Below are 22,841 nucleotides of genomic sequence, written 5' to 3' on the forward strand. Positions count from 1 at the left end.
ATATATATATATATATATATATATATTTATATATATATATGTGTGTATATATATATGTATATGATTTTAATTCCATATCAATGTCTTGTTTTTAGCGAAATTCATTATGATTTTTAAATCTATTTCATAAAACACTATATTAGTATTAGTCTTGCCGATTATAACATTTTAAATTATGTTACTTTCTATATAAAAATAATTTTTATATAAATTATATTTTATTTGTATTTATATATTTTAGAGAATAAGTCTCATAGATTTTTATTTTTCTCTGTAAAAATTTGTACAATAATGCACAAAATAACATGTAAATCAGATACGATTATTATAATCCTTCAAAAAATTGTTTTTCCAATATTAAGAAAAAAAAAAATTTTATTTTTTTTTTTAATATTAGCATTTCATGTTTAATTGATTGAGGATCTTAAAAAATTGTTACTAGAAGATGAGAACAGTCAAGAAGAAGAAGAAGCAGAATTGAATTAAAAAAAAAAATATGAAAAAAAATTCTATTTATATTTTGGGTAAAAAAATATGATCCTTTTTATATATAGTAGCATATTAGATCTTTATAAAAGCGTGACCTATAGTTTAAATTATTATTAGGTTTAGTATACGTATACATAAGCTCGTTGGCATACCTTACATTTAAAAAGATTCCCAGATGACAAGGAAGCAATGAACTCCTTCTTACTTAACATTGATTTTTCTAGAAGCCTTCACTTATAATTATATAATTTAAACCGGTTACCTTTACCACCTTTTCATATCTAAATACATAACATAAAACTTATACGAGGAACTTTAAAATAGTAATAATTAGATTGAGTTCCAAATTATTGCAAATATAATCATATACGACGTCAGAGACAATGTAATAAATGTAAATAATTTTATAGGCAATGATCATAAATGTAATAAATATTTTCTTTTAACTAAAAATCTTCCTCAACTTTTACGAAAGATTGTTGAAAGATTCAGTTATTTTACTAATTTCATAAGCATATATATGATCCTCTAACTAATTAGCTCTGTATATACGAATATATACGTCATTATCCGCCCATCCGCCCTTGTCGGATATCCTTACAAAAAATTTGATATTATGAATATATATTTGCCATAATAATATATTTTAGAAAATATTTTTATCATTTTCTCAAGTTGTTTAGTTATAATTCCTACGTTTGGCAAGTATACGAGTAGATCTCTGAAGAGATCGATACGAGTTAACGGGTTAAAAATGAATTGTTAAGAGTTAATATAATCAGCCATCGATGTGGCGTTATTTCGCGTATAAGATAAAATATACATATATATCTTTTATTCCTCATTTTATTTAATATAAGTTTTATTTAAACTTTGAACGATATTTCGCCACTTAATTAGGAATTTTTCAGCTATCGTGTCTTTCAGTCGCAGATCTAAGCGCTCGGCTATCTGTAGTTTGCAATCTTATTTAAAAATATTATGACCAGGCAATTGACTCTAAAATTTCGTCTTAAAAATTCATTCGAAAATTATAAAAGTTCAATACAGAATTGCAGAGCAGACGATTACATTGTCATTTTACATTGCCTAGAGTTAATTGCAATAATTACGAGAACTATAAGCCACGAAAAGCATAATTGGAAGTGCAAGATTTTAACTAGTAAGCTGCTCAGCTACTTAGCGTGATTTCCATAATGTTATCTTAAAAAAGTTAATTGAAAAATTTACAAAATTTCAATTACGCAGTCGTTAACTATTTTCGTTACATTGATTATATTTCTATTTTAAAATGATTTGACGACTCGTAAATATTCTACTGCGCAGTTGTGGCTATCTTATTCACTTTATAACATTGTCTTAACTCTTTCTGGAAACTCAATCTTATCTTTAACGTAATAATGCTTACATTACACTAAAACTTGTCCCCGAATTGATTTAAAGGGATCAAAACAATCAATTACAATTTTGCCAACGTACCTTGAAAAAAATTATAATAAACACAAAAGCTTATCTTTTTATACAGTAAATTAAAAAAAAAAAAAAAAAAAAAAATACATTACAAAAAAAAAACTGTAAAGCACTTTTTCTCAAACGATACAAATACAAAAACAAATTAAAACAAGATTTGAATATCGTTTTGGTTTCTGGGCCCTTATAAAGTGTGATTTGTTTATTCCTTTGGTTTTTTTTTTCTTCTATTCTTTTCACTTTTTTCAAGCCTAAAATAACGACCACACGTTTAAAAAACAAACAAAAAAAAAAAATTTTTTTTTTTAAGAAAGAAAATATAAAAATTTCTTGGTAAACGTTCTCTACAGTTTATTAACAACGTATGTACTCAAGAAAAAAAAAATTGAATCAAACCAAAACTCAGTTTTAACAATTTTGAGCATTTTCAATTTGTTTAATACAAAAAAAAAAAAAAAAAAAAAAATTAAAAAAAAATAAAAAAAAAAAGATTATAGGACACAAAACAAACTGGAAAGGTTTAAAATTTTTGATTTTAGTTTGCAAATCGTTTTTTCTTTCAATTTTTTTCTTTACGGATAACAAAAAAAAAAAAAAAAAAATTTAATTGTGAGATAAATTCTCTTTATATTCTCTAAATAACATCTACTACCACCAACAAGAGAGTGGCTGTTTTTTCATAGTTTTCAGTTATTCATTATAGAGTTCGTTATGTTTATGTTTAATGTTTCCTGTTTATATTACGGAGAATATGTTTGTTGTTTTTTTTTTTTTTTTTATACATATATAAGGGATTATTCATTTTGTTTTTTTTTTTTTTTTTAGGTTTTGCATTAATACGTGTATCTTGAAAATACCCAAAATAGAGAAATGTGAAAATAGAATTAGAAAAAAAATTGGTTTAAAATATTTTGGCATATAAACTAATCGTAGAAAATAGCGCTTAAGTTATTTATAAAAAATAATAATAATAATAATAATAATAATAAGAGTAATAATAATAATAATAGTAAGAGAGTAATAAGAATAGAAGATAATATATTAATAATATAAAAAAGAAATGAAAAATTGAAAGATCAAATAAAATTTATAACAAGCGAACGAAGGAACGAATGAATTATTTTTCCGCCGCTGTCGACGCTAATGTCGACTTTTTGTTGTTTATATGTTGTTTTTGTTGATTTATGGACGATGATTTTCCTCTCTCTTCTGTCATTATTGCTGTTGTTGTTGTCGTTGTTGTCGTTGTTGCAGCTGTTACTATTGTTGTTCTTGTTGACGTTGTTATTGCTTTAGTATGTGAGTCTTTATTCTGTGCTTGATAGGCGGGTTTAAATTTCTGTTGCTGTTGCTGTTGTTGCTGAGATTGACGTTGCTTATTATTCAGACCTGTGTTACTGCCATTGCCACCACCGCTACGTCTTAATGGTTCATTGAACGAACCACCACTGTAGTGATTGTGGCGATTAACTATCTGAGGCTTGTTTCCCAAAGAACCACTGCGTACACGTACTGTTCCACTGCCGAAAGATCCAGCACGTCGACGATTCGAGTTTTGGCCACCTTGTTGATATTGCTGGTGGTGATGTGATTGTTGTTGATGATATTGTTGAACGTTACGATTGCCAACATAGTCACTGCGATTAGTGATTGTGGTGTTGGGTCGTCGTCCATTCACGACGATAACCTTTGTTCCATCGCTTTCGGAAACACTTCGATGACGTTGAAAATTGCGCTTATTGTTGAGATTTCCAACGCCTTGTAGCATTTCATTGATTTCCGGCTCAACAACACGAAAATCTTCGATTGTCTTGAAATTTTTCAAATAATCTTTCAATTTCGGTTCTACTTCAAGTTTATCAGCATTTTTATAATACTTGAGAAATGCCCAGAATTTTTCGAGGCCATATAGTTGCCCTGGAAACGGGCGGAAAAAAAAAACAAATAAATATTTTTCTTCATTTCACTTCATTTTTTTCTTATATTCTCTAGTATTTCTTCTTAGTCTTCTTCAGTTTACTTACCTATTTCATAATCAGCGATAGTTTCTTCCTGAAAGTCCTGGTAAATATGCGGGCGAAATTTTTTTTCCAAACCATACGAATAGAAGCGAAACAAACATTCAAGACCATATCGAAAACCATTGCACGCATCTTCCAACGCCAATTGTCTGAATTCATTGTACATTGTTTTATTAAAATTTTCACGTAAAAAGAAAGACCAAAACCGATACAAAGTATTCATCTCTTGTGATTGTCCAAAGCCAAGGCGTCTTCTCTCTTTTAAGCAACGCGAGTGGTACTTATGATAGGCTTGCTGAGTGAAATTGTTTTCTCTCAGCAGAGCATGAGATGGATGCTGAAAAACGGGCAGTGACTGAGGCACAGAGGAACCATAAGACGAGGTAGTTGGCGAAGTACCGGCCGAAGACCCCATTGAAGCAGTGCGTGGACGATGTTCGACAGTGTCGAGTAACCAACCCACGTGAGCCTCGACCGGTGGATTTGAAGAGTGACGTGTTTTGCGTTTACGTGGCGTACGCGGATCAATCAAATGCGTATTGGGCGCTGCATAGAAGCGAGCTCGTCGTGATTTCAATGTCGAATTTAACGTAGTGTTAGTTGATGTGTTCGCAAGCGTTGCATTTAACGTAGCGTTCAATGTAACATCTTCGTCATCGTATGCGGGCGGCGGTGGTGGCGGCGGCTGTTGGTTACGTTGTTGCGGCTTACTTTGACCCGATAACTTTTCAAAGTCTTCTTGCGATATAACATTTACAGTACGATAATTATTAGCCGTATTTGAGGTAGTCCATAGATCTTCTTCATAATTGGCTAAACCGTCATTTATCACGTTTTCTAAATCTTGCGTAATTTTAGTGCGTGTTGTGTAGTCGGCAGTGCGATCATAGCCCTCGTGCTTTGGCGCTCTTTGCACTTGAGCTACAATTAACAATTTGTTTATATCCCGATCTGCAAACTCATAATCAGACTCATCGTCATCAGAAAAATGTTCAGTAAAATTATTAACGCGTCCAGTGGCGGGTATTGGATCCATCAGTTCTTCGTCAAATTGGAAATCTAATTCTTCCTTCTCGATTGTCGGGCCGTGATGGTGGCTCCCGGTAGAGGAAAACGCTGCTGTTTTTTTAGAGGAGGAGGAAAAGGAATTGATATTGGTGGCATTGGAGGAAGAATTTGTTAATGAATCGGTGGTAGATGATTTGGTATGATTTTTGTTGTTCGTGGTTTTTGTGAGGGTTATTGATGTGGAGTTGATAGTGGTGAGAGAGGAGTTTGTGGTAAATGTGATTGAGGAAGAAGAGCCATGTGGAGTTTGTGATGATGACATTTGTGTCGAGTTTGTAGCAGATTTAGTATCTTTATAAGCATTTGATTTTGAGCGTCTTTTTACCTCTTTCCACATACCTTCGGCCGGCTCTGCGGCCGTCGCCTCTTCTATCACTGACGGCTTCACTTCCTGCTGCTGTTTTTCGTTATGTTTCTTCTTTTGAGGGGTCGATGTGCACTTCGGTTGATTAGCATTCTTTAGTTTAGTATCTACCGCCGATTTAACACTCTCCGCCAATCCACTTAAATGGTCCACTAATTCAGTCACCGCTCCACCCGCTTTCTTTTGTTCAGCTGCCTTAGCTGCCTCCACTTTTTTCGTAAGAGCACTGATAGAATTTAAAGGAGGTGAGGACGGTATTTGCCTCTCTTGTTGCAATAACATCGATGGCACCAAATTCTGAGGATTGCGTGGTACCGGTGGTGGTGGTATACAACTTAATGGTTTAGTAGCCATTGGCGAAGTGAGAATCGGAGGCAGAGGCACTTCGGGTACGTAAGCAATAATAGGTGTTGTCCTATTCAATATTTTTGACTCATTAACAGCGACCGCTATTTCATCAGAGATTGTGACAATTGATGAGGACGAAGTTTTCTCATTGGCGGCAGGTAAATTATCGTTGACATTGGCATATTCGGAAGTCATCAAGGAAGCAGAAACAGTTTTAACATTAATATCAGTGATTTCACAATTTTCCTTTTGATCGGTCACAGATTGCGTTTCTGGCGTATCGATGTGGACATTCACTGAACCGGCAGTGCCATTATTAGCGGCAGATTTAAATGTGTTCAAAGGTCTAGAATTACTATTGTTACAGATGCTTTGATTGCCGGGCTCGATTAAATCTCTAATAGGCCAAACTGTAGGGTTAATTTTTGTGCGCACTTTATAACCTTCAAGTAGCTCCAACTTATCGGACTCTTTGATAGCAGTGATAATCAACGCCACATCAGTGGTCAAAGCTAAAACGCGATGAAACGAAGCGATCAAAGTGACAGGTATGCAACCCTCATCATCCATCTTTCGACGCAAAAAGAAATCACCAGTAAGATTTTCTTCACTAAAGTAATATTCACTATAACGGCATAAACAAAATCAAAATAAGTAATCGAGAAATATGTTATTGCGTCATTACTTTTTTTTTTTTCGATTGTTTTCAAAAACTTACACTTGTTTTTTAATGGCCTCCTTGACACTTTGAGCGTCCATTTCAATAAACGCTGCAGGGACGGCGCCATAATAATGGGTGCCCATAAGGACAAACGGTTGTTCTGCACCGGCAGCATCTGCCGGTAAATAAGTTGCGAATTCGCCACCGTTGGTTAACAAATGGCGTGGTATGCGATTTGACGTACGACCTGGTCCCGGTCTTGAGAATCCGCCACGGCTCTGGCGGCTGCCGCGGTACGACGTGCGGAATCGCCTTGGCGTACGGGGCGCACAGTCGTAGTCGCGGTCGAATCGTTCGGTTCCGCTGCCGCTACGCCAGGAATCAAAGCGCTGCTCAACAGCAATCCCAGGTTTCTTACTGATGTTGTTGCGTTCGCGTGGTAATGCTTCAGTGTTGTATCCCACATTTGAACGCTTTTCATCGCTGCTTCCTCCACCCGGGCCATTGGTGTCGCTCCGATTGTTGACGTGTTCTTGGTAACGAGATTGTGTTTGCAAACCTCTCCTGGGTGGACGATTAATCGGTTTGGGTCGATTAGATTTTGCAAGATCGATTTGTAAAGGTCGCCATTTGTGCTTGGGGATTTTTTTATTGATGCCATTTGAACTTGAGGCAGACACTGGCGTACCATTGGTGGTATTTCCAGTGCCTCCCGAGTTTCTAATGACGTCTCCAACTTGCGCCACGGTTTGGTTAACTGTGCTCGATTTTGGCTCATGATTTTCTTTATTAGTTGTGGGAGTGGCTGCTAATAATTTTTCGTTAGAAATTGAATTTATATCAGATTTCTGATTATTATTACTATTATGGATAGCACTTGCAGAGGCAGGAGAAGTTTGCGCGTTGCTTGGATTAATATCAGATGTTTTACCGCTACTGATTATATTATTATTAGAGGATTCGTCTTTATGATGATTATTATATCGCTTCTTTGTCGAGCGTTTTGATTCGTTGCCTGTTATTTTCCCACCAATTAACATTGGCCAATCACCAACATTACTAAAATCACTAGCCTTGAATTGAAAAATTGAACAAAAAAAAAAAAAAGAAAATAAGATGATAATGATTAATGAAATGAGAAATGGAAGGATGAGGATTAGGATGAGCTTACTTTTTGATTTATTTTTTTTTTATCCTTCACAACGGGAGCGTTAGCATCACTCTGTGAAACAACTGTAACGAAATCAAAAGAAATTTCATATTTTGACATTAGGAAAAATTTTGAATTTTTATTTTTTCGAGCCGATAAAATTTTCAGCAAATAATGAAGTATGTATTTGAGGCAATGCAAACAAGACGTCTGTTTACTCGATTAGAGAATTGTTAGTGACGAAAGTGAATATTGCTTAAACATATAATGTATAAATGTCAAACAATATTCAAGTATGTAACAAAGAGGAGCAAAATTCATTCAATAAATTTTTCCTCTTTTCTTTTTTTCAAAATTTTAAAATATATAATCAATCAAGCAAGAAATTCTTATCTCGATTCGCACAGAAATAATATTAAAAACGTATAAAATTGATATTTTTATACCTCTTGCTCTCTTTTTTTTTTTTTTCTCTTCCTCCTATGTAATTTTAATAATACCTACTATCTTATCGGTAATTTCTAAAGTAACGTGATTAAACATACTTAAATGTTCTGAAAGTTTATTATCGGAGCGTACACATTGCTCAAATTAATTTAAATTTAGAATTACATATATACCTTCATCCCTAGATAATGGACATTAAAGGTAATATAAATAAATCAGCACTTACTTAAACAGCGAACGCTTATGAAAGGAAGCAAAACAATTAAATATTTTTAAAAACGTCGTATATTTTTATTATTGCTTATTAAAAAAGATAAATTAAAAAAGAAAAATATGATTGCAATTATAAAACAATTCAACAATTGACTCGAACAAGGGAGTAGTAAGGTAAGGGAGACACTAAGGTAACCCAAAAATCTTGTATCAGATGAGATGTATATGTATACGTATTCATACATATATACCATTCTATACATATATACCATTCTATACGGTAATCGAGTACTTTCTTCCAAATTGTAAATAAAGAAAGCAATTGTATTCATCTTAGGACACAGAACTTGAAAACTGGCCTCACCTCAAACAAATGCATAGAATTTGGACAATATTTTGTTCATTAAGGGGGGGGGGGGGAGGAAGAAACGCTGTAACAGTCTAAAAAAAAGTTTATTCGACAATATTTTCGAATACCACAGTATCTGCCGTAGGCCGCTCAGCTTCCTCTAGCCAGTTAACGTCGATTTCCATGAATATTTTAGAATAGTAATTACATCACCATTACAATTGCCCACAGTACTGTTAGTCGCTTTCTCCAAAGCGAAAAATCGAATAAAACTCAAAGGAAAAAAATTTTAGGGGCAAGGAATTTTTTCTAGAAGGTTCAAAGCATCTACCAAGCAAAAAACCCGATTTTTTGGATTGAGTTACAGTAGTCTACAACAGTTGTCCTTAAACAATCAATAGCAACCCTTTGCAAATTTTTGCCCATTGTAGGTGCGATCGTGCAAGCATCTGCCCTGGTTATCTTCCACGGTTTAGCTTTTTACTTGGGTTCGGTATGGCGCTCTTCTGTAGTCTGAAACTGCTTGCACCAAAATGTTGTGAAAAGATTGCAATTTGTGGGCAAACAATACTATCTGGTAGATCGTTACTGTTTCGGAAATGAGGCAGATGTGATCCGATGGGCCAATCAAAGGAATTTATGTTGTTCGCAAGAATTTTCAAGTGTCAAGTCAAGGTCTTGATTATTGCACATTAACACATTAACATATTTAACATCAAACTTAGAGAGCGTAACATTTGCGTATTATCTCGCCGGACGGGATTTTGATCATGGAAACTATCTTAAACCATTGCTTAAACCATAAATCGATTATTATCCGCTTTTGATTCCAGCAGAGATATGTCAAATCTTCAATATCAGCAAGTTACTTATAGAAACGTTTTGAAATTTTTAGCTTTCGTTTTCAACCAATTTCATCTCTTTTGCGGCCTCTGAATGACGCACGTAAACGTCAGAGAAGAATATTTATGAAAAATATGCCCTTCCGTTCCAATTGTTGCGACTACAAGTAGATTAACAGACGACGAACGCAATTAAATCGACCGAATATCCCAAATTGCTCTTGCCCAGCGTACACGCTATAAATTAGTTATTAAATTTATTATATGTGTGTAACGTAGGGAATAATAGAAACACGAGCAGAGTTCTATTTTTATGCATAAGTGTTTTCCTTCTTTTTTTTTTTTTTTTTTTTTTTTTTTTAAATTAATTAATTAATATGAAAACCGACTAATGAAAATATTTAGACTATCAAGCAAATATGCGTTTTAGTTTAAAACGAGAAAATATATTACTACGTTTATACATTGCCTCTTAAAGTGAAATTTAGCTTTTTATGTTGATGAAAATGGAGAAAAGAAAAACTCACCAATGGTTGTTGCAACTGCTGTGTTAGTGGATTGTGTCTTTGGTTGAGACTGTGCGTTATGATTATTGTTATTGGAATTGTTGTTATTATTGCCAGCAGCTTGAATTTCAAATTGATTTTGTTGGGATTGCTGCTGCGGCTGTAGTTGTTGCTGTTGCTGTTGCGATTGTTGTTGTAGCTGTTGCTGCTGCTGTTGCGATTGTTGTTGTTGTTGTTGTTGTTGTGGTTGTTGATGCTGCTGCTGTTGGTGTTGTTGCTGTTGTTGTTGCTGCTGTTGCGGTTGATGGTAGTATTGTTGCGATTGTTGTTGTTTAGGCTGTTTTGGTTGTAAGACACGTTTATCTAATGGCGACGGACTTGTTTTGGGACTTTGCGATTGTTGTTGTTTTGTAATCTAAAAAGCACAAGAAAAAGAAAAAATATGTATATGTATGTATATATATATATATATATATATATATCTGCATTTAAAGTATTATACTATAAATTTCTAAAAAGCAAATATACTTATTACGATATTACTACGTAAGTTATCTTAAATTAAAAAGTTACATGCAAGACTTAGTGGAGAAGAGTAATCTCCCTGTGCACAATATTACATTGAATTCACATTAAAGCAAAAGGGAAAACATTATTCAAACATTTTATATAAAGTTTGTCACGTTAAATATACTCATTAGAAAAAGAAGAAGCAAGCGCATTGAGTGAATTTATTGAGTAAATAAATGCGTGGCAATTGTTATACAATTGAAATCTTTGTCGTCGCTAAGCAGCAGTTTGTTCATATGCTAGAGAGAAAATATTTCACTTAGCACCTTTTTTTTTTTTTTTTTTTTGAAAAAGTAGGCGAAAATCTTACGTACAGATAAAGAATACAAATCATTTTCCTACATATATAGTGATCTAAGATCAAAAATTAAAATATAATAGTTTTATGCCAAACTCTTTTTGAAAACTCATTGAAAATTAAATTGAAAGGGTTTAAGTGTAAGGGATTATGTTAATCTTTCGGCTTTACTCAATCTTTCCGTGTTGTGTGTTAACACGAGCGACCAGAAAGGCATATTTCATATATTGCATATTTCATATTCATTTCTATTTGAATTTCTACATAGCAGTAAATAATACGTTTTATTGATGTCAAATATGATGGGTCTGCTTCTTCTTTAAAATACGTTCAATGGCGAAGTCTTAAAACATAAGATTATCTTAGAAACAAAGAAAGGTTTCAACTCTTTAAGGTCTTCTACGCATTTTCACCATATAATGAAAGGTTTCTTTTACAAAAATGCATTTCATCTTTGGCTGAACCGCCCACCCACCTAAATGCTCATCAGTAATTTCAAACCCAATACATTCTAGCGGATGTCGTTGTTGTATGTGTAGAAATGCTTTTATGCCAATTTGGCAATACTTTACATTCTCAGATGTGCTTATATCAAATTTTGATCTGATGATTTGGAAAAAAGAAGGACCAAACGACGAATTTTTTCATTCTTTCTGCTGATTGTAGAATTTTTTTCGCCAAATAAAAAATATCTAAAATCGTATGTTGCGATTTTGGTTAGTTAGCGGTAAGACAAGATCCCATTTTTTCCCCTACATTGTCCTCCTATTACTTTTTTGCAGCACTACACATAAAGATAGTAAAAAAAATAACATGACTAAGTCGGATTGTCAATTAAGCGGTGTACGGGTTCAAGGATCGCGCTCACTAACAAACCGCATCGAAGAAGCTTTCTTTCTTTTATTTTCCTTCCTCAACTTTTGACACTTTTGTGTAACACAGAATAATATTTTTAATCATTCAGCCAAAGTCGGACACTTCAATGTAACAGAATAATGTATGATATTAACGTAGTCAGAAGGTCAAACGGTCGGAGATTTAAATAGGCAAACGCGTGTATTATTGTATAACTATATAGTTCGGTGCTAATCTACACAGGGTTTCACTTTCTTCCCACCAAACACTTCACAGACGGTTTCGTTCAATAAATACAAGTGTAGGAACCCTTATGCTGATAGGCTAACAATCAAAATTTTCTTACTGCTTCGGCCCAAAAATTTCGTATGGAAGACCCCGGCGCTTGAATAATGAATTAAACAGACATACAATCGTGATTAAATCGGTCATCACCCATTTCATAAGAGAATTAATGTATATATAGACATATATGTCTCCTATATAAGATAATGGATATTAAAAATGGAATGTCTTAGATAATCAATATCCTTCGTAACCCTACTTCTTTGCGTTGACTGTAGAGAAATTTTTTTTTAAGAAAAACATAATAATAAAGAAAACAAGCTTCTCCGATATATCTATCTCAGTTGCGCTAAAAGATGCGATTACTTTGATTTTTTGCCAAATATTCAATGTAATTTTTTATGTTCGCTTTTCTATTAGTGTCCTTGCTTTCAATTATATATGAATTCTGTCTCTTTTTCTCTTTAGAATTTAATGCAAGATGCATTATCATGTGTATATTATATATGAATGAATACAAGTATAAAAATCTAGTTACACTCCGTATTTTGCATAAAAGTAGCTATACATATATAAAGAAGTGCATGCTTTGCCCGCATGACCATGTTCGATGTAAAATAAAAAAAAAAGGTAATAATAATAATAAAAAAAAAATACAAAATGGAAAATAACCCATACAAATGCATTAGAAAAAGACAGACAGAGGAGAATGGGAGAGAAAATCTCTCTATCATAAAAATTTTTATATTTAGCTTAAGACGAATATTAAAACACCGACCGAGCGACCGAGCGACCGACCACAACCCAACCAACCAATAAACAAATCTATTTTAAAAAAAATATTACATTTTTCCTATAAAAATAGAAAAACTTTTTGTAAATAAAAACAAAAAATAAATAATAAAAGACAACAACACATTTTAATCCAAGCAAACCGACGCGGTATCAGTACATCGTGTTAAAAAAAAAATTCTCTTCAAAACATTCATTCGTCCTTATGACGTACACGCAAATAAATATTTTGAGAAAACTTATTATATCATACCTTGAAGAATCGAATTCCCAAAGCTTCCTTTCAAATTACTTCCCTTTGTTCGTGAAATGTTTTCTTCTTTTTTTTGTTTGTTTGTTTGTTTGTTTAACAAACCTAATTATGTTCAATTATTTCACAAATATGTTTAGAGTTTCTTCAAATTGATGCAAACTACTATTGTCAATTATTTACAATTATTCTGATGAAATTGAAGTTTTTTTTATGTGTTTTATATTGAAATTTTTTCACTTTTTCATCGTCATTAGGCATTGATTTTCTCATATGGCGAAAGCAATTTAATTAATTACTATGCAGCAGTCAAAGCACATAATAATCTTTTTTATTGATGACCTAAATAGTGTTTAGTGAGTATTGGTTGTATTGTAGTAAGCAGCTATTTTTTTTTTTTTCTTTTTTGTTTGTTAATATTTATTCCATTCAGAAGAATAAACTTCGATTTTATAGAATATTTTTTTTGTTTTACGTATTCACGTGTGTCTGGTACGAGCGTTGAAGAAGTTCTGAATTCAAGCGTATTCGCGCAGTTCATGAAAACAACTTTTTTTTTTATGCCGGAGTCGACGTGAGCCAAGTCAATTTCAATAAAACTACAAAATGAAAACAACTACTAATGCAAATATAAAACAAAAACAAAAAACAAGAAAAAAACAAATCCACATTAACGTATGAGCAGCACACAGATAAGTAGCGAGAAAAATAATATTAACAATAAAAAGAAAACAAAGTAAAATGAAAACAGAGTAAAAACAAACCAAAATAAACCAAGTATAAAGAAACAAGCAAACAAAAATATTTTTTTATATACATTGTATATACATATATAATTATCAAGCAGTGGTGGCATGTAATACTATAAATACATCATGAAATACACACAACGGAAAAGTAAAAACACAAAAACAAAAACATACAAAACCCCGGTCGGTCGTGTTATTGTCATGTAGAAGCTAAATATCAAGAAAACAGTGACTTCGAACGAAGTAATGGCTGCATGTTACCCTTTCAGAAATTTTAAACGGACCTAATGAATATTCAAAGGAAGGGGCTCACAATGCTTTTGCATATTATATAGATGCACTTGACATATACTTTATGGAGTGTCTTTCGTAAAGAGGGTCCATTATGAGCCGTAGAAGAGGTTTTCGTTGATAAATGAGAAAATTCATAGCAAAACCACTATAGAAGGCTGCGCCTTACCATTGAATACCATATGTTACGCTATAGTTATTCATATAAATACAGTCCAAAATAAGAAGTTATTATATGAGAAGTGGTCGAAAAAGTTGTCCGATCCGAACCATTTTTAATGGCATTCGCCCTTAGTACAAAATACTTAAGTAGGTTCTTTAAGGCACCAGGTATTTCAAGGTTCACCAAAATATCTCCTTTAGATTGGACACGGGTGAGCAAACTTTAACCGATTCAGAAAGTCTTAAGCTCATACATTCGCTCAAGCCTAATGTATCCTTGTGCCGTAATTGGTGCACCGCGTAGATAGAATTGCTTCGATAGGGGTTATAGTTTGGACTTCCTGAGATAATCGATTACAAATGGAAAGACCCATATTTTTATATCCACGACCGGTGGAAGGAATGTCCAAAATTCTGAAAGAAAAGCTTAGATACTCCATAAAGTCTGTACATATAGATGTTCTTAAACAATACAAAGTGTTGAGCCAGTCCGACCGTGTGACCGTGTTAAACATTCTCCCGATCGTAAGAATTAGGGCACGTGTTTTTTTTAAAAAAGTTAGGCAAGAACTTTGCAAATTCTTGCATGCATGTTGATGCGCTGTGAATCAGGTAAATCAATTAAAAAACCCTTCTGCAATGTAGCGTGAACTGAGAATATCTCTGTTTTCAAGAATAAAAAGATTAAACTCATTTTTTTTTTTTTTTTTTTTTTGTTTTCTTTAAATGCATATGGTAAGTATGCAATATTCGGTTCTGGTCGATTACAATTTTCTTTCCTTCTTGCTCTTGAATATGAATTCTCTTTTCGTAAAGTCCTGACACTCTGGATAAATAAAAACCAGTTTGACAGCCAGCAGTTTAGGCTTAGTAAAAATGAAGCATTACATGACGGAGCAACGTTAAACAATATTTCAAAAATAAGAAAAGCTTGGCGTGTATACGAAGTGGTAGTTTTTCTCTTGATGGCCTCGCTAATTGTCGGTAAAATCGGCTCAGATTCAGAAAATCCATATGTGATTGTTGAAAAACAAATGCGCGCACAACATGTTTTTGTTAGGTGCGGATTATGGGCTGGAGGCATAAAATAGAGAATAAAGTCGTGCATATGTACCAGCAAAGCCATAGAGGTAGGTCATTTGCCCGATTATTCGGTTTTCTATTTCATCCAATTCTTACTGAAATATAAATTTTTCAAGAAATCTTCTTTTTTTTTGCCGGTCTGTATCTAATTAAGTGCATGCGACTGTAAATTGAATTTCTTTTATTTCTTTTATTTATTAGTCTCTCTTGTGAAATTTTCTTTCGCTCTCTGCACACACTCCACTATACCGAGGTACAGGCTGGCAACGATATGTTTCACGTTTATCGTGGCCTAAGAGACAAACAACAAACAAATCCTAAGAATAAAACAAAATTGGAAAAATATTTATCTTTTTTGTTTTTTTTTTTTTTATGTAAAATGATAAGGGTTCCGAGATCATTCACATCGTTATGTTTTTGTTTACTATTTTCTTTCTTTGTTCTCACACATAGGATAGATAATAATAAAAACATGTTTATGGAATAAGTGTAACGCTTGCCTTTGTCATTGTGAAACAATAACAAAAATATATGTTGGGAAAAGAAAAAAAAAACATAAACCTGTTAAATGGCACGTACGCCACACCATATGGAAAACATACATGAAATTTTACTCGCGCATACGCCGGAGTTATAATTTGGAGATTAACTCGAAGGCTAACAACGCAATATATTAATGCACAGCCGCAGTAATACGAGAGCGAGAGATCGAGATTTTAAAGTTCTCTGTGCAATTTTTTTTCAACCACCGCTAGTAAAACTACTGAGCAAAGACTTTATTTTTTGCCTAATTCCTGATTTAAGGGACAACATAAGCAACGGAAACGCCCTAAAATGAATATGTTTTTCGTTGTTTCGTATAAAATTCCGAGTTCACTTATTATCACTGCTGGGTCCGGTCCTGGTTACATTTATTTACCGTGGATACCGTGGATGTTTGTTCATAAATGTTCATAAGGTCAGCGACTAAAATTTAGTCGAGATATTGCCTTTAAGGGCTGCAAAAGCGCTTTACATCTATTACGCTCGCTTCTTATGCTGAAAATCGATGAAGACCTTACATATGTGTATTGATAACCACCCCCAAGTTTAAGATGCAATGCTTTAACGACTTTCTCTTGATAGCTAGGACTGCTTCAAAATGAATATAGATAGTAAAAGGCCCTGCATTTTGCGAGTTGTTATTGAAAAGAGAGCGTAAGAATGCCTCATTTGCCAAACCACTTAACTTCACTTGTTTAAAGTTTTTTTTTTTTTTCTTTTTCGTTTTAATTTTCAAAGTAAAGACCTTGATTGAGTAGTCCTGACTGTATATCTTCTTCAATACAAACTTCGCTCTAATAAAAGTGTGTTAAGAACACTAATGAAACTAAGTGAGAAAACATTGTTTTTTTTCTTTTGCCCTTGAATAATAATTAGTTGTTTTTGAGAAGTCAATTCACACTTTAATTTAAATCGTAATAAAAATTTAGTTAGAACACGCTTTTTAGCACAGCAATTAAATAAGTGAAATACATGTGTAAAAATCGTTTTTTAACGCTACTACCGAGCCGTACGATATAAAATAATGTAAACAAACAATTTTTTTTTTTATGTTCCTCTCTTATGTTAGAGATAATCGATTTGAGACAAATGAGGCAGTGCTTAAAGACGACTTTTTTATTGCATCATCTTGGCTCAGAGAGGAGGGGATTTCAAAACTCATTTTAAATAGAAAAGTTATTCGTCATCGAAAATCTCTTCTCGATTTCAAATACCAAGAGAATAATACGGCATGTAACTGCCGGTTGCTAAAAACCGCAAAAAATCCCTTTTTGATTTTGTCGTCAGGTGAAGCGTTTCGTTTGCATCGCTGTTCACGGAAGAACCAACTACAACTACAGTAATGTTGGCAATGAAAAAATGTCAGGAACTTTTCTTTCAATCTGATATTTATTGTAAACTTGTCTCGTCAGTTATTTCTATGTACGTGAATATGTTAATCTGCTTGCTTGTTAATATTAATTCCATGATCTTTACAGCTTCAAAACCAAATTTGTGACCGGTTTAAGCTGAATCTTTCACTGATTACAATATACAAAACATACATGGTTCACTTAAAGCCATCGGTTAACATCGATTACATCGTAAGTTTCCAATCTTGATGTATCAATGGAAAAAAAAAATGCCGTAGAATACTAGACTACTAGCATACTATAAAAATAAATTTGAATTTCTTAACTAATAAGCATAAGCATTAACACTTGCAAGCGATCGAAGGGCTCACACAGTTCATTAACTACAAATTTTGAACGAAATATTTGCAAGACTTAAATGATGGGTAATGACGAAGTAAAGCATTATATGAGAGTTTTCGATATTTAGAGATATCAAGTGTTTATATATCAAGCTTAGAAACATTCATCGAGCTCCTCGTAGAACATATGTCAAACACTGTCGCTGTATTTTGTCTTTACGATCTTATTGACTAATGCGTTACATTTGATCAGTAAAAGAATAATGGAAATGATTTAATCGCATCTCAAAACTGTGCCTAGAAAGGACAGATACTACTATCACAGGCTTTTCTCTTTTCAACTTTGCGTAGATCATTCTATATCTACTCATGGTCCCCTCATACTTAACGAGAAAGCGACAATTAATTCTCTTTCGCTGGTCACAGGACAGGACACAATACCATATTTTATCTCAAATTTTTTCTTTTTTCTTCAGCTTCATATATGTCTGGCTGTACTTCCTATATTTACCCGGTTATTTTTAAGATGTAAAAATGTTGGGAAATCTCTATCGATTTCTGATAATTATTGCATGCATATATCGTAAGAGACATGTTTTTCCGGAACACTTTTTTTGTAACGGTAAAAAAAACAAGGGCAAAGGATACCAAAACGAGAACAGTTTCGGAAACCCTACTAAAGTAAACCTCGAGGATAAATAGCAAGTATTTGTAGGCAAACAAATTTTATTACAAACAGCTGCCGATAGCTAAACGTATTTACGCATTTGCTTTAGTTGTATGGAAAATGTAATTAATACAGAAAACCGGTTCGTAACGATTATAAACAACATGTATAGTCAAAGAATTTAAATGAAAAAATATTTAAGCCAAGGATGTCACGATCATCTATTATCTATCTATTCAGAAATGTAAGGAAAATTATGCAAAGTATTGAGTATCTCTGACTTGTATATAGTATCTCTACGGGTTATTATAGTCAATATAACATACAACCGACAAGTTTACTGATTATTCGTATAAAATGAAAACTTTCTAAAAGCGCTTATGAAATATTATTATTATTAATATTTATATTGAAGCTGAAATAATCGCATATAGAGGAAAATAAAAACTGATAAGTTCTTATAGACATATCATAGCATATAATAGAGAGGAGGTGTAATGGTGGAATAGAAGCAAAAAAAAAAAAAGGTCATTTAGCATCGAGTAATAGAAACGCCTAACAAATATATTACGAGATTAAAGTTCGATTAAACAATAAAGCCGAAAACTTGTACACCCTACACCGTAAAATGGAATAATCCTAATTTTGTAGATGCGGGAAAAGGCGATGAAACGCCTTGATATAAATTAGTAGACAATGAACACTGACTCTTTCAAAACCTTTTCACCTCTCGACATTGAGCTAAATTCCACCAATAATCGATAAAGCCGAACAAATAAAACACTGTACAAAGCAAGAATTCATAGAAATTTTCTTTGGAAAAAGCATAAGCCTTTGTATTCTGCTATTATTTTTAATTGCTGTAGAAGAATTGCTTAGCTATAAAAAAATATTTTTGTTTATTAGTTAGGCTGCAAGGTATGGCGGTGAATAAAGTGGAACTTATCAATACATAACATGTCATTGTAGCACATAAGTCGATAAGTGCGCAGGAAGACATATAAATGTCGCTTCTTCCGACGAACCTATATAATTTTTACATAATAACAAACTTCAAATGGATTGTGTGTTTATAGTTGTTTTAGTGAGGCTACGATATTGCAATTTTCAAAATAACGAAAAATCTGACGAGTAATTAAGTAACTTTGACGAAGGCTGCTGCTGCACCAGCTACATAATTACACTCCCAACCCTGAACTTTGTGAGTGAAAACTGAATGTTCAAATTTAACCCTAAACTAATCAGTATCGATTAGAAAAACTTTTATGCGTGACTAGAAATCATGTACAAGTGACGAACTGCACCTATATAAGTGCGTGCGACTAAACTGCAGAGCAAGTTCTCCTATTTGTTATATCTGCGTAAATATTTAACATCATCAAAACATATGTTTACCTATCAATGGCCTTTTATTACTTTTCTTTCTTCATTTATTTATTTTTATTCAGTACACGAAAACTTTACCAAAGAATGGAAGCGTAATCATATTGTTCTTCCATTTGGAACATTCAAAAGCGTATAGGAGAGGGGTTCAATAAACCGTGTCGTAGATTAAGGAAAAAGTTCGCGGCGTTTTTCACCAACAATTCAAATATATTTTTATTTTATCTTAATAGTAAACCTATCCACGTTTTTTACCAATATATAGAAATTCACTTACAAAAAATCTACCAAAATGAGTCACTTGGAATCGGAAATTTTTATGCAGTCGGTACGGTCGCGTAAATGAAGGTAAGAAGCTGAAATTTTGCAACATTTGGGCTTGATTGACGTTGACGTTGGTAGTTCTAGTGTTAAGTGCACGTGATCAACAACATTCGTTCCGTCTCTCCGTCCGCCATTTCTTACAATTCTCAGTATTACGTAAGCTTTAATAGAAAGCTTATATATAGTCCACATACCGTTTCTTCGCCTGTGTCCGTAGGCTATCACAACTTCTGTGGTTATAAAAGAAAGTGCAAAATTTCGCAAAAAAAAAAAAAAATTCAAAAATCGTCTTAAAAACATGGCCCACAAATCCCAAGCCTAATCTAACATTTCAACCGAATTTTTTCTCAGCACAGATATCATTTCATTGATCTTAATGTTCAGTTAAGAGTAAAAGAAAACTGAATTTTATTTACTCTCATCATTATTAGTAGTTGCGATTGTTAAGACGAGAAAATTTTTAACAAAAAATTCATCGTACGTATATTTCATAGTTAATGAATATTTATTTAATTGGAAATTAAGTAAAAGAAGAAAAAAAAAAAAACAGTGCCATTAATATGCAACGTGCGCAATTGCAATTTTCTATAATTTATTCTTTGGTGAAAATGATTCATTAGCAAAAGCTGAAAATTATATTCGTATATACATCGCATCTCATTCATTTACGGCGTTTGGATAATTATGGGAAAGCACTTGAGACGCTTTAAGAGAGATTTCCTAGCAGGGGAAAATTTAGAGGCCACATTCAGTCTTTTAAAGTAACTCGATCTAGAAGAGAGAAGTGAATAAACAGAATGGCGGCTTGTGGACTAAACTTAGTGTTTATTACATCATTAAACTTAAAGTCTGGTAAATTTATGATAAAATTTGGTTTATTTAACAAAAATATGGTAATCGAAAGTTTAACGCACGGACGGACAGACAACAAGACATAAGCATGGCTAGAGGAAGAATACACCTAATTTAGACAGTCTTCTGTGCATACTTTGAGGCGGTATTTAATCTCTCTAATATGCTATCCAATGAAAAGAAAAAAAAAAGTGCCGTAGTAAGGAGTGCTTCTAAGTATCGCCTTCAATTTAATGATTTTCTTGTTTATTAAACATATTAAATAATATCTTTGCTTGCTGAGCGTAAAAGCGAATGATGTGAACATACTTTGCCCCTCACTTCATTATTGAAATAATTTTAATTAAAAAAATGAATTTCAACTTTGAATAAAATGCATTCACATCTACTGTGATATATATATATACATATATATCTTTATTAAAAATCTGTGAAATTCTCTTGTTCTGTCAGTGGAGCCAAATTGTCGAAGCGTAAAATATTTTGTTTAATTTTCGCATTGTTATATTCACATTATCGAAGGATGAAGAGTATATTTATTGTGTCAAAACGTTCGCTTCAGAGGCCCCATAAAATACAAATGTGCTTGATCAACATCAAATTCTACCATCGAACTAATAAGAATGTCCGTCTGTCTAGCTGTGCTAAACACTCTCCTGGTCGCAAAAAAAAAAAAAGCCATCGGCTTCAAATTGGGTGGAAGCCGTCCAAGTTCATGCAAGCAGATTGGCATTAAAAATGGGCCAAATTGGTCGGAGAACAGGCATACAGTACTACGTGGACTGAGAACACCACACAAAAGGAATAACAGACAGGTTTTTGACTCATTACTCATAACTCTGATATAGCTAAAAAATGCTGCAGTACCTGTACAAAAATGGAAAAAACTAGCCACGCCTACCCAATATTATAGTGCATTAATATTTCATTTCTTTTTTCTATTTCAATCTTCAATCCCCCATTTATATTCTTGGCGGGTTTTAAATTCGGAATGTACGTAGGTATGTCCATCTGTCCGTTTATCCACTGTGTGTATAGTATCCGTGGCAAACATTCTCCCAGTCGTAAAAATGAAGATGCGTGTCTTCCAAGTTTTTTGCTTATGGCTCATAGAGTACAACTCGTAGATTACATAAATTTTTCTTTTATTCTGAAAATGGAAAAAATTATTCGCGTCCGCCCTATACCATCTGTAAAGTGTATGAAAAACTAGTTATTTGCCTTTCTTTCAGTCTCTTTTAGAGACTTAAAAATATTAGAGATTTATTCACGCCCGAATACAATTTCTTTACTTGTTTTACAAATAAAATCGAATTTTTAAAGGTCTCATGAAGGTTTTTTTTTTTTTTTTTAAATTGGTAATTAAATGAAAAAGCAAAACATTTTCTAAAATAATGCATTTTTTTGTAAGTTTTTCATTGAAAATGTCTTCCGCTACACACATTTAATCCCCAGGCAGTAGAATAGAATTTTTATGTGGCTTTACCGTTTAAATATCATTCTGCTTGTCTCCTAAACTCGCAGAAACGGCATTAAGCAGATAAGTTTATATTGTTTGAATACAATTAAGTAATAAACGCGTTAGATAATGAAGACGACGCCATTGTAATGACGAACATATCTACAATTTTAATAAATCTTTTTCTTGGTTCTTTTTTCCCCCTGAAATATTTTTTCTCTTTATTTTCTTGATCTATTTATCCAGTTAAAAAGTATTAGAATTTGCAAAATTAGAATTATTTTTACAATCAAAAATATTATTAGGATTTGTCTCAATGTAAAAGTGAAAAGTCAACAAAATTGCATTTCAATGCAAGCAAGTGCTACTGATAATTATAAAAATACGTACACGTACGTAATAGTTTATTTAAAAAGAGACTTTTATATTAAAAATTTAAAAATTTATAAAACAAAAATTAAAATTTTAATTTCTGTCACACGGGTTATAGTAGGTGTGAGAGAGTGACACATGTATCTTCTGTTCTTTTGAATCTCTAACCTTTAGAAATATATGTCAGGGGTTCTATGGAGAGTAAAAATATTTTCAATTCCCAAGTTTTCTAAAAGTATAAGCATTTCAATTTCATTCAAGATCTCAAGACAAGAAAAAGGATAA

The 22,841-nt window shown here is 32.8% G+C and overlaps 1 protein-coding gene across 2 annotated transcripts in view; it reads right to left on the bottom strand.

Annotated features, from left to right (window-relative positions):
* Positions 1-2,978: 2,978 nt before the first annotated feature.
* LOC119638456 (la-related protein 1) overlaps positions 2,979-22,841 on the bottom strand; it is a 35,368-nt gene continuing 15,505 nt past the window's right edge. The window contains exons 3-8 of one of the 2 annotated variants that reach the window (XM_038035241.1): positions 10,200-10,343; positions 9,950-10,058; positions 7,593-7,654; positions 6,479-7,494; positions 3,984-6,385; positions 2,979-3,876 (exon numbers count right to left, since the gene is read on the bottom strand). In XM_038035241.1, coding sequence (XP_037891169.1) covers positions 3,077-3,876; positions 3,984-6,385; positions 6,479-7,494; positions 7,593-7,654; positions 9,950-10,058; positions 10,200-10,343 — 4,533 coding nt within the window. In that variant the 3' untranslated portion in view covers positions 2,979-3,076. Of the gene's footprint in view, positions 3,877-3,983; positions 6,386-6,478; positions 7,495-7,592; positions 7,655-9,949; positions 10,059-10,199; positions 10,344-22,841 lie in introns of those variants that run through there. The other variant, XM_038035240.1, reaches the window with a different exon arrangement.

This window comes from Glossina fuscipes, unplaced genomic scaffold, assembly GCF_014805625.2.
Source record: "Glossina fuscipes isolate IAEA_lab_2018 unplaced genomic scaffold, Yale_Gfus_2 89, whole genome shotgun sequence".
In the NCBI taxonomy this organism is placed as follows: domain Eukaryota; kingdom Metazoa; phylum Arthropoda; class Insecta; order Diptera; family Glossinidae; genus Glossina; species Glossina fuscipes.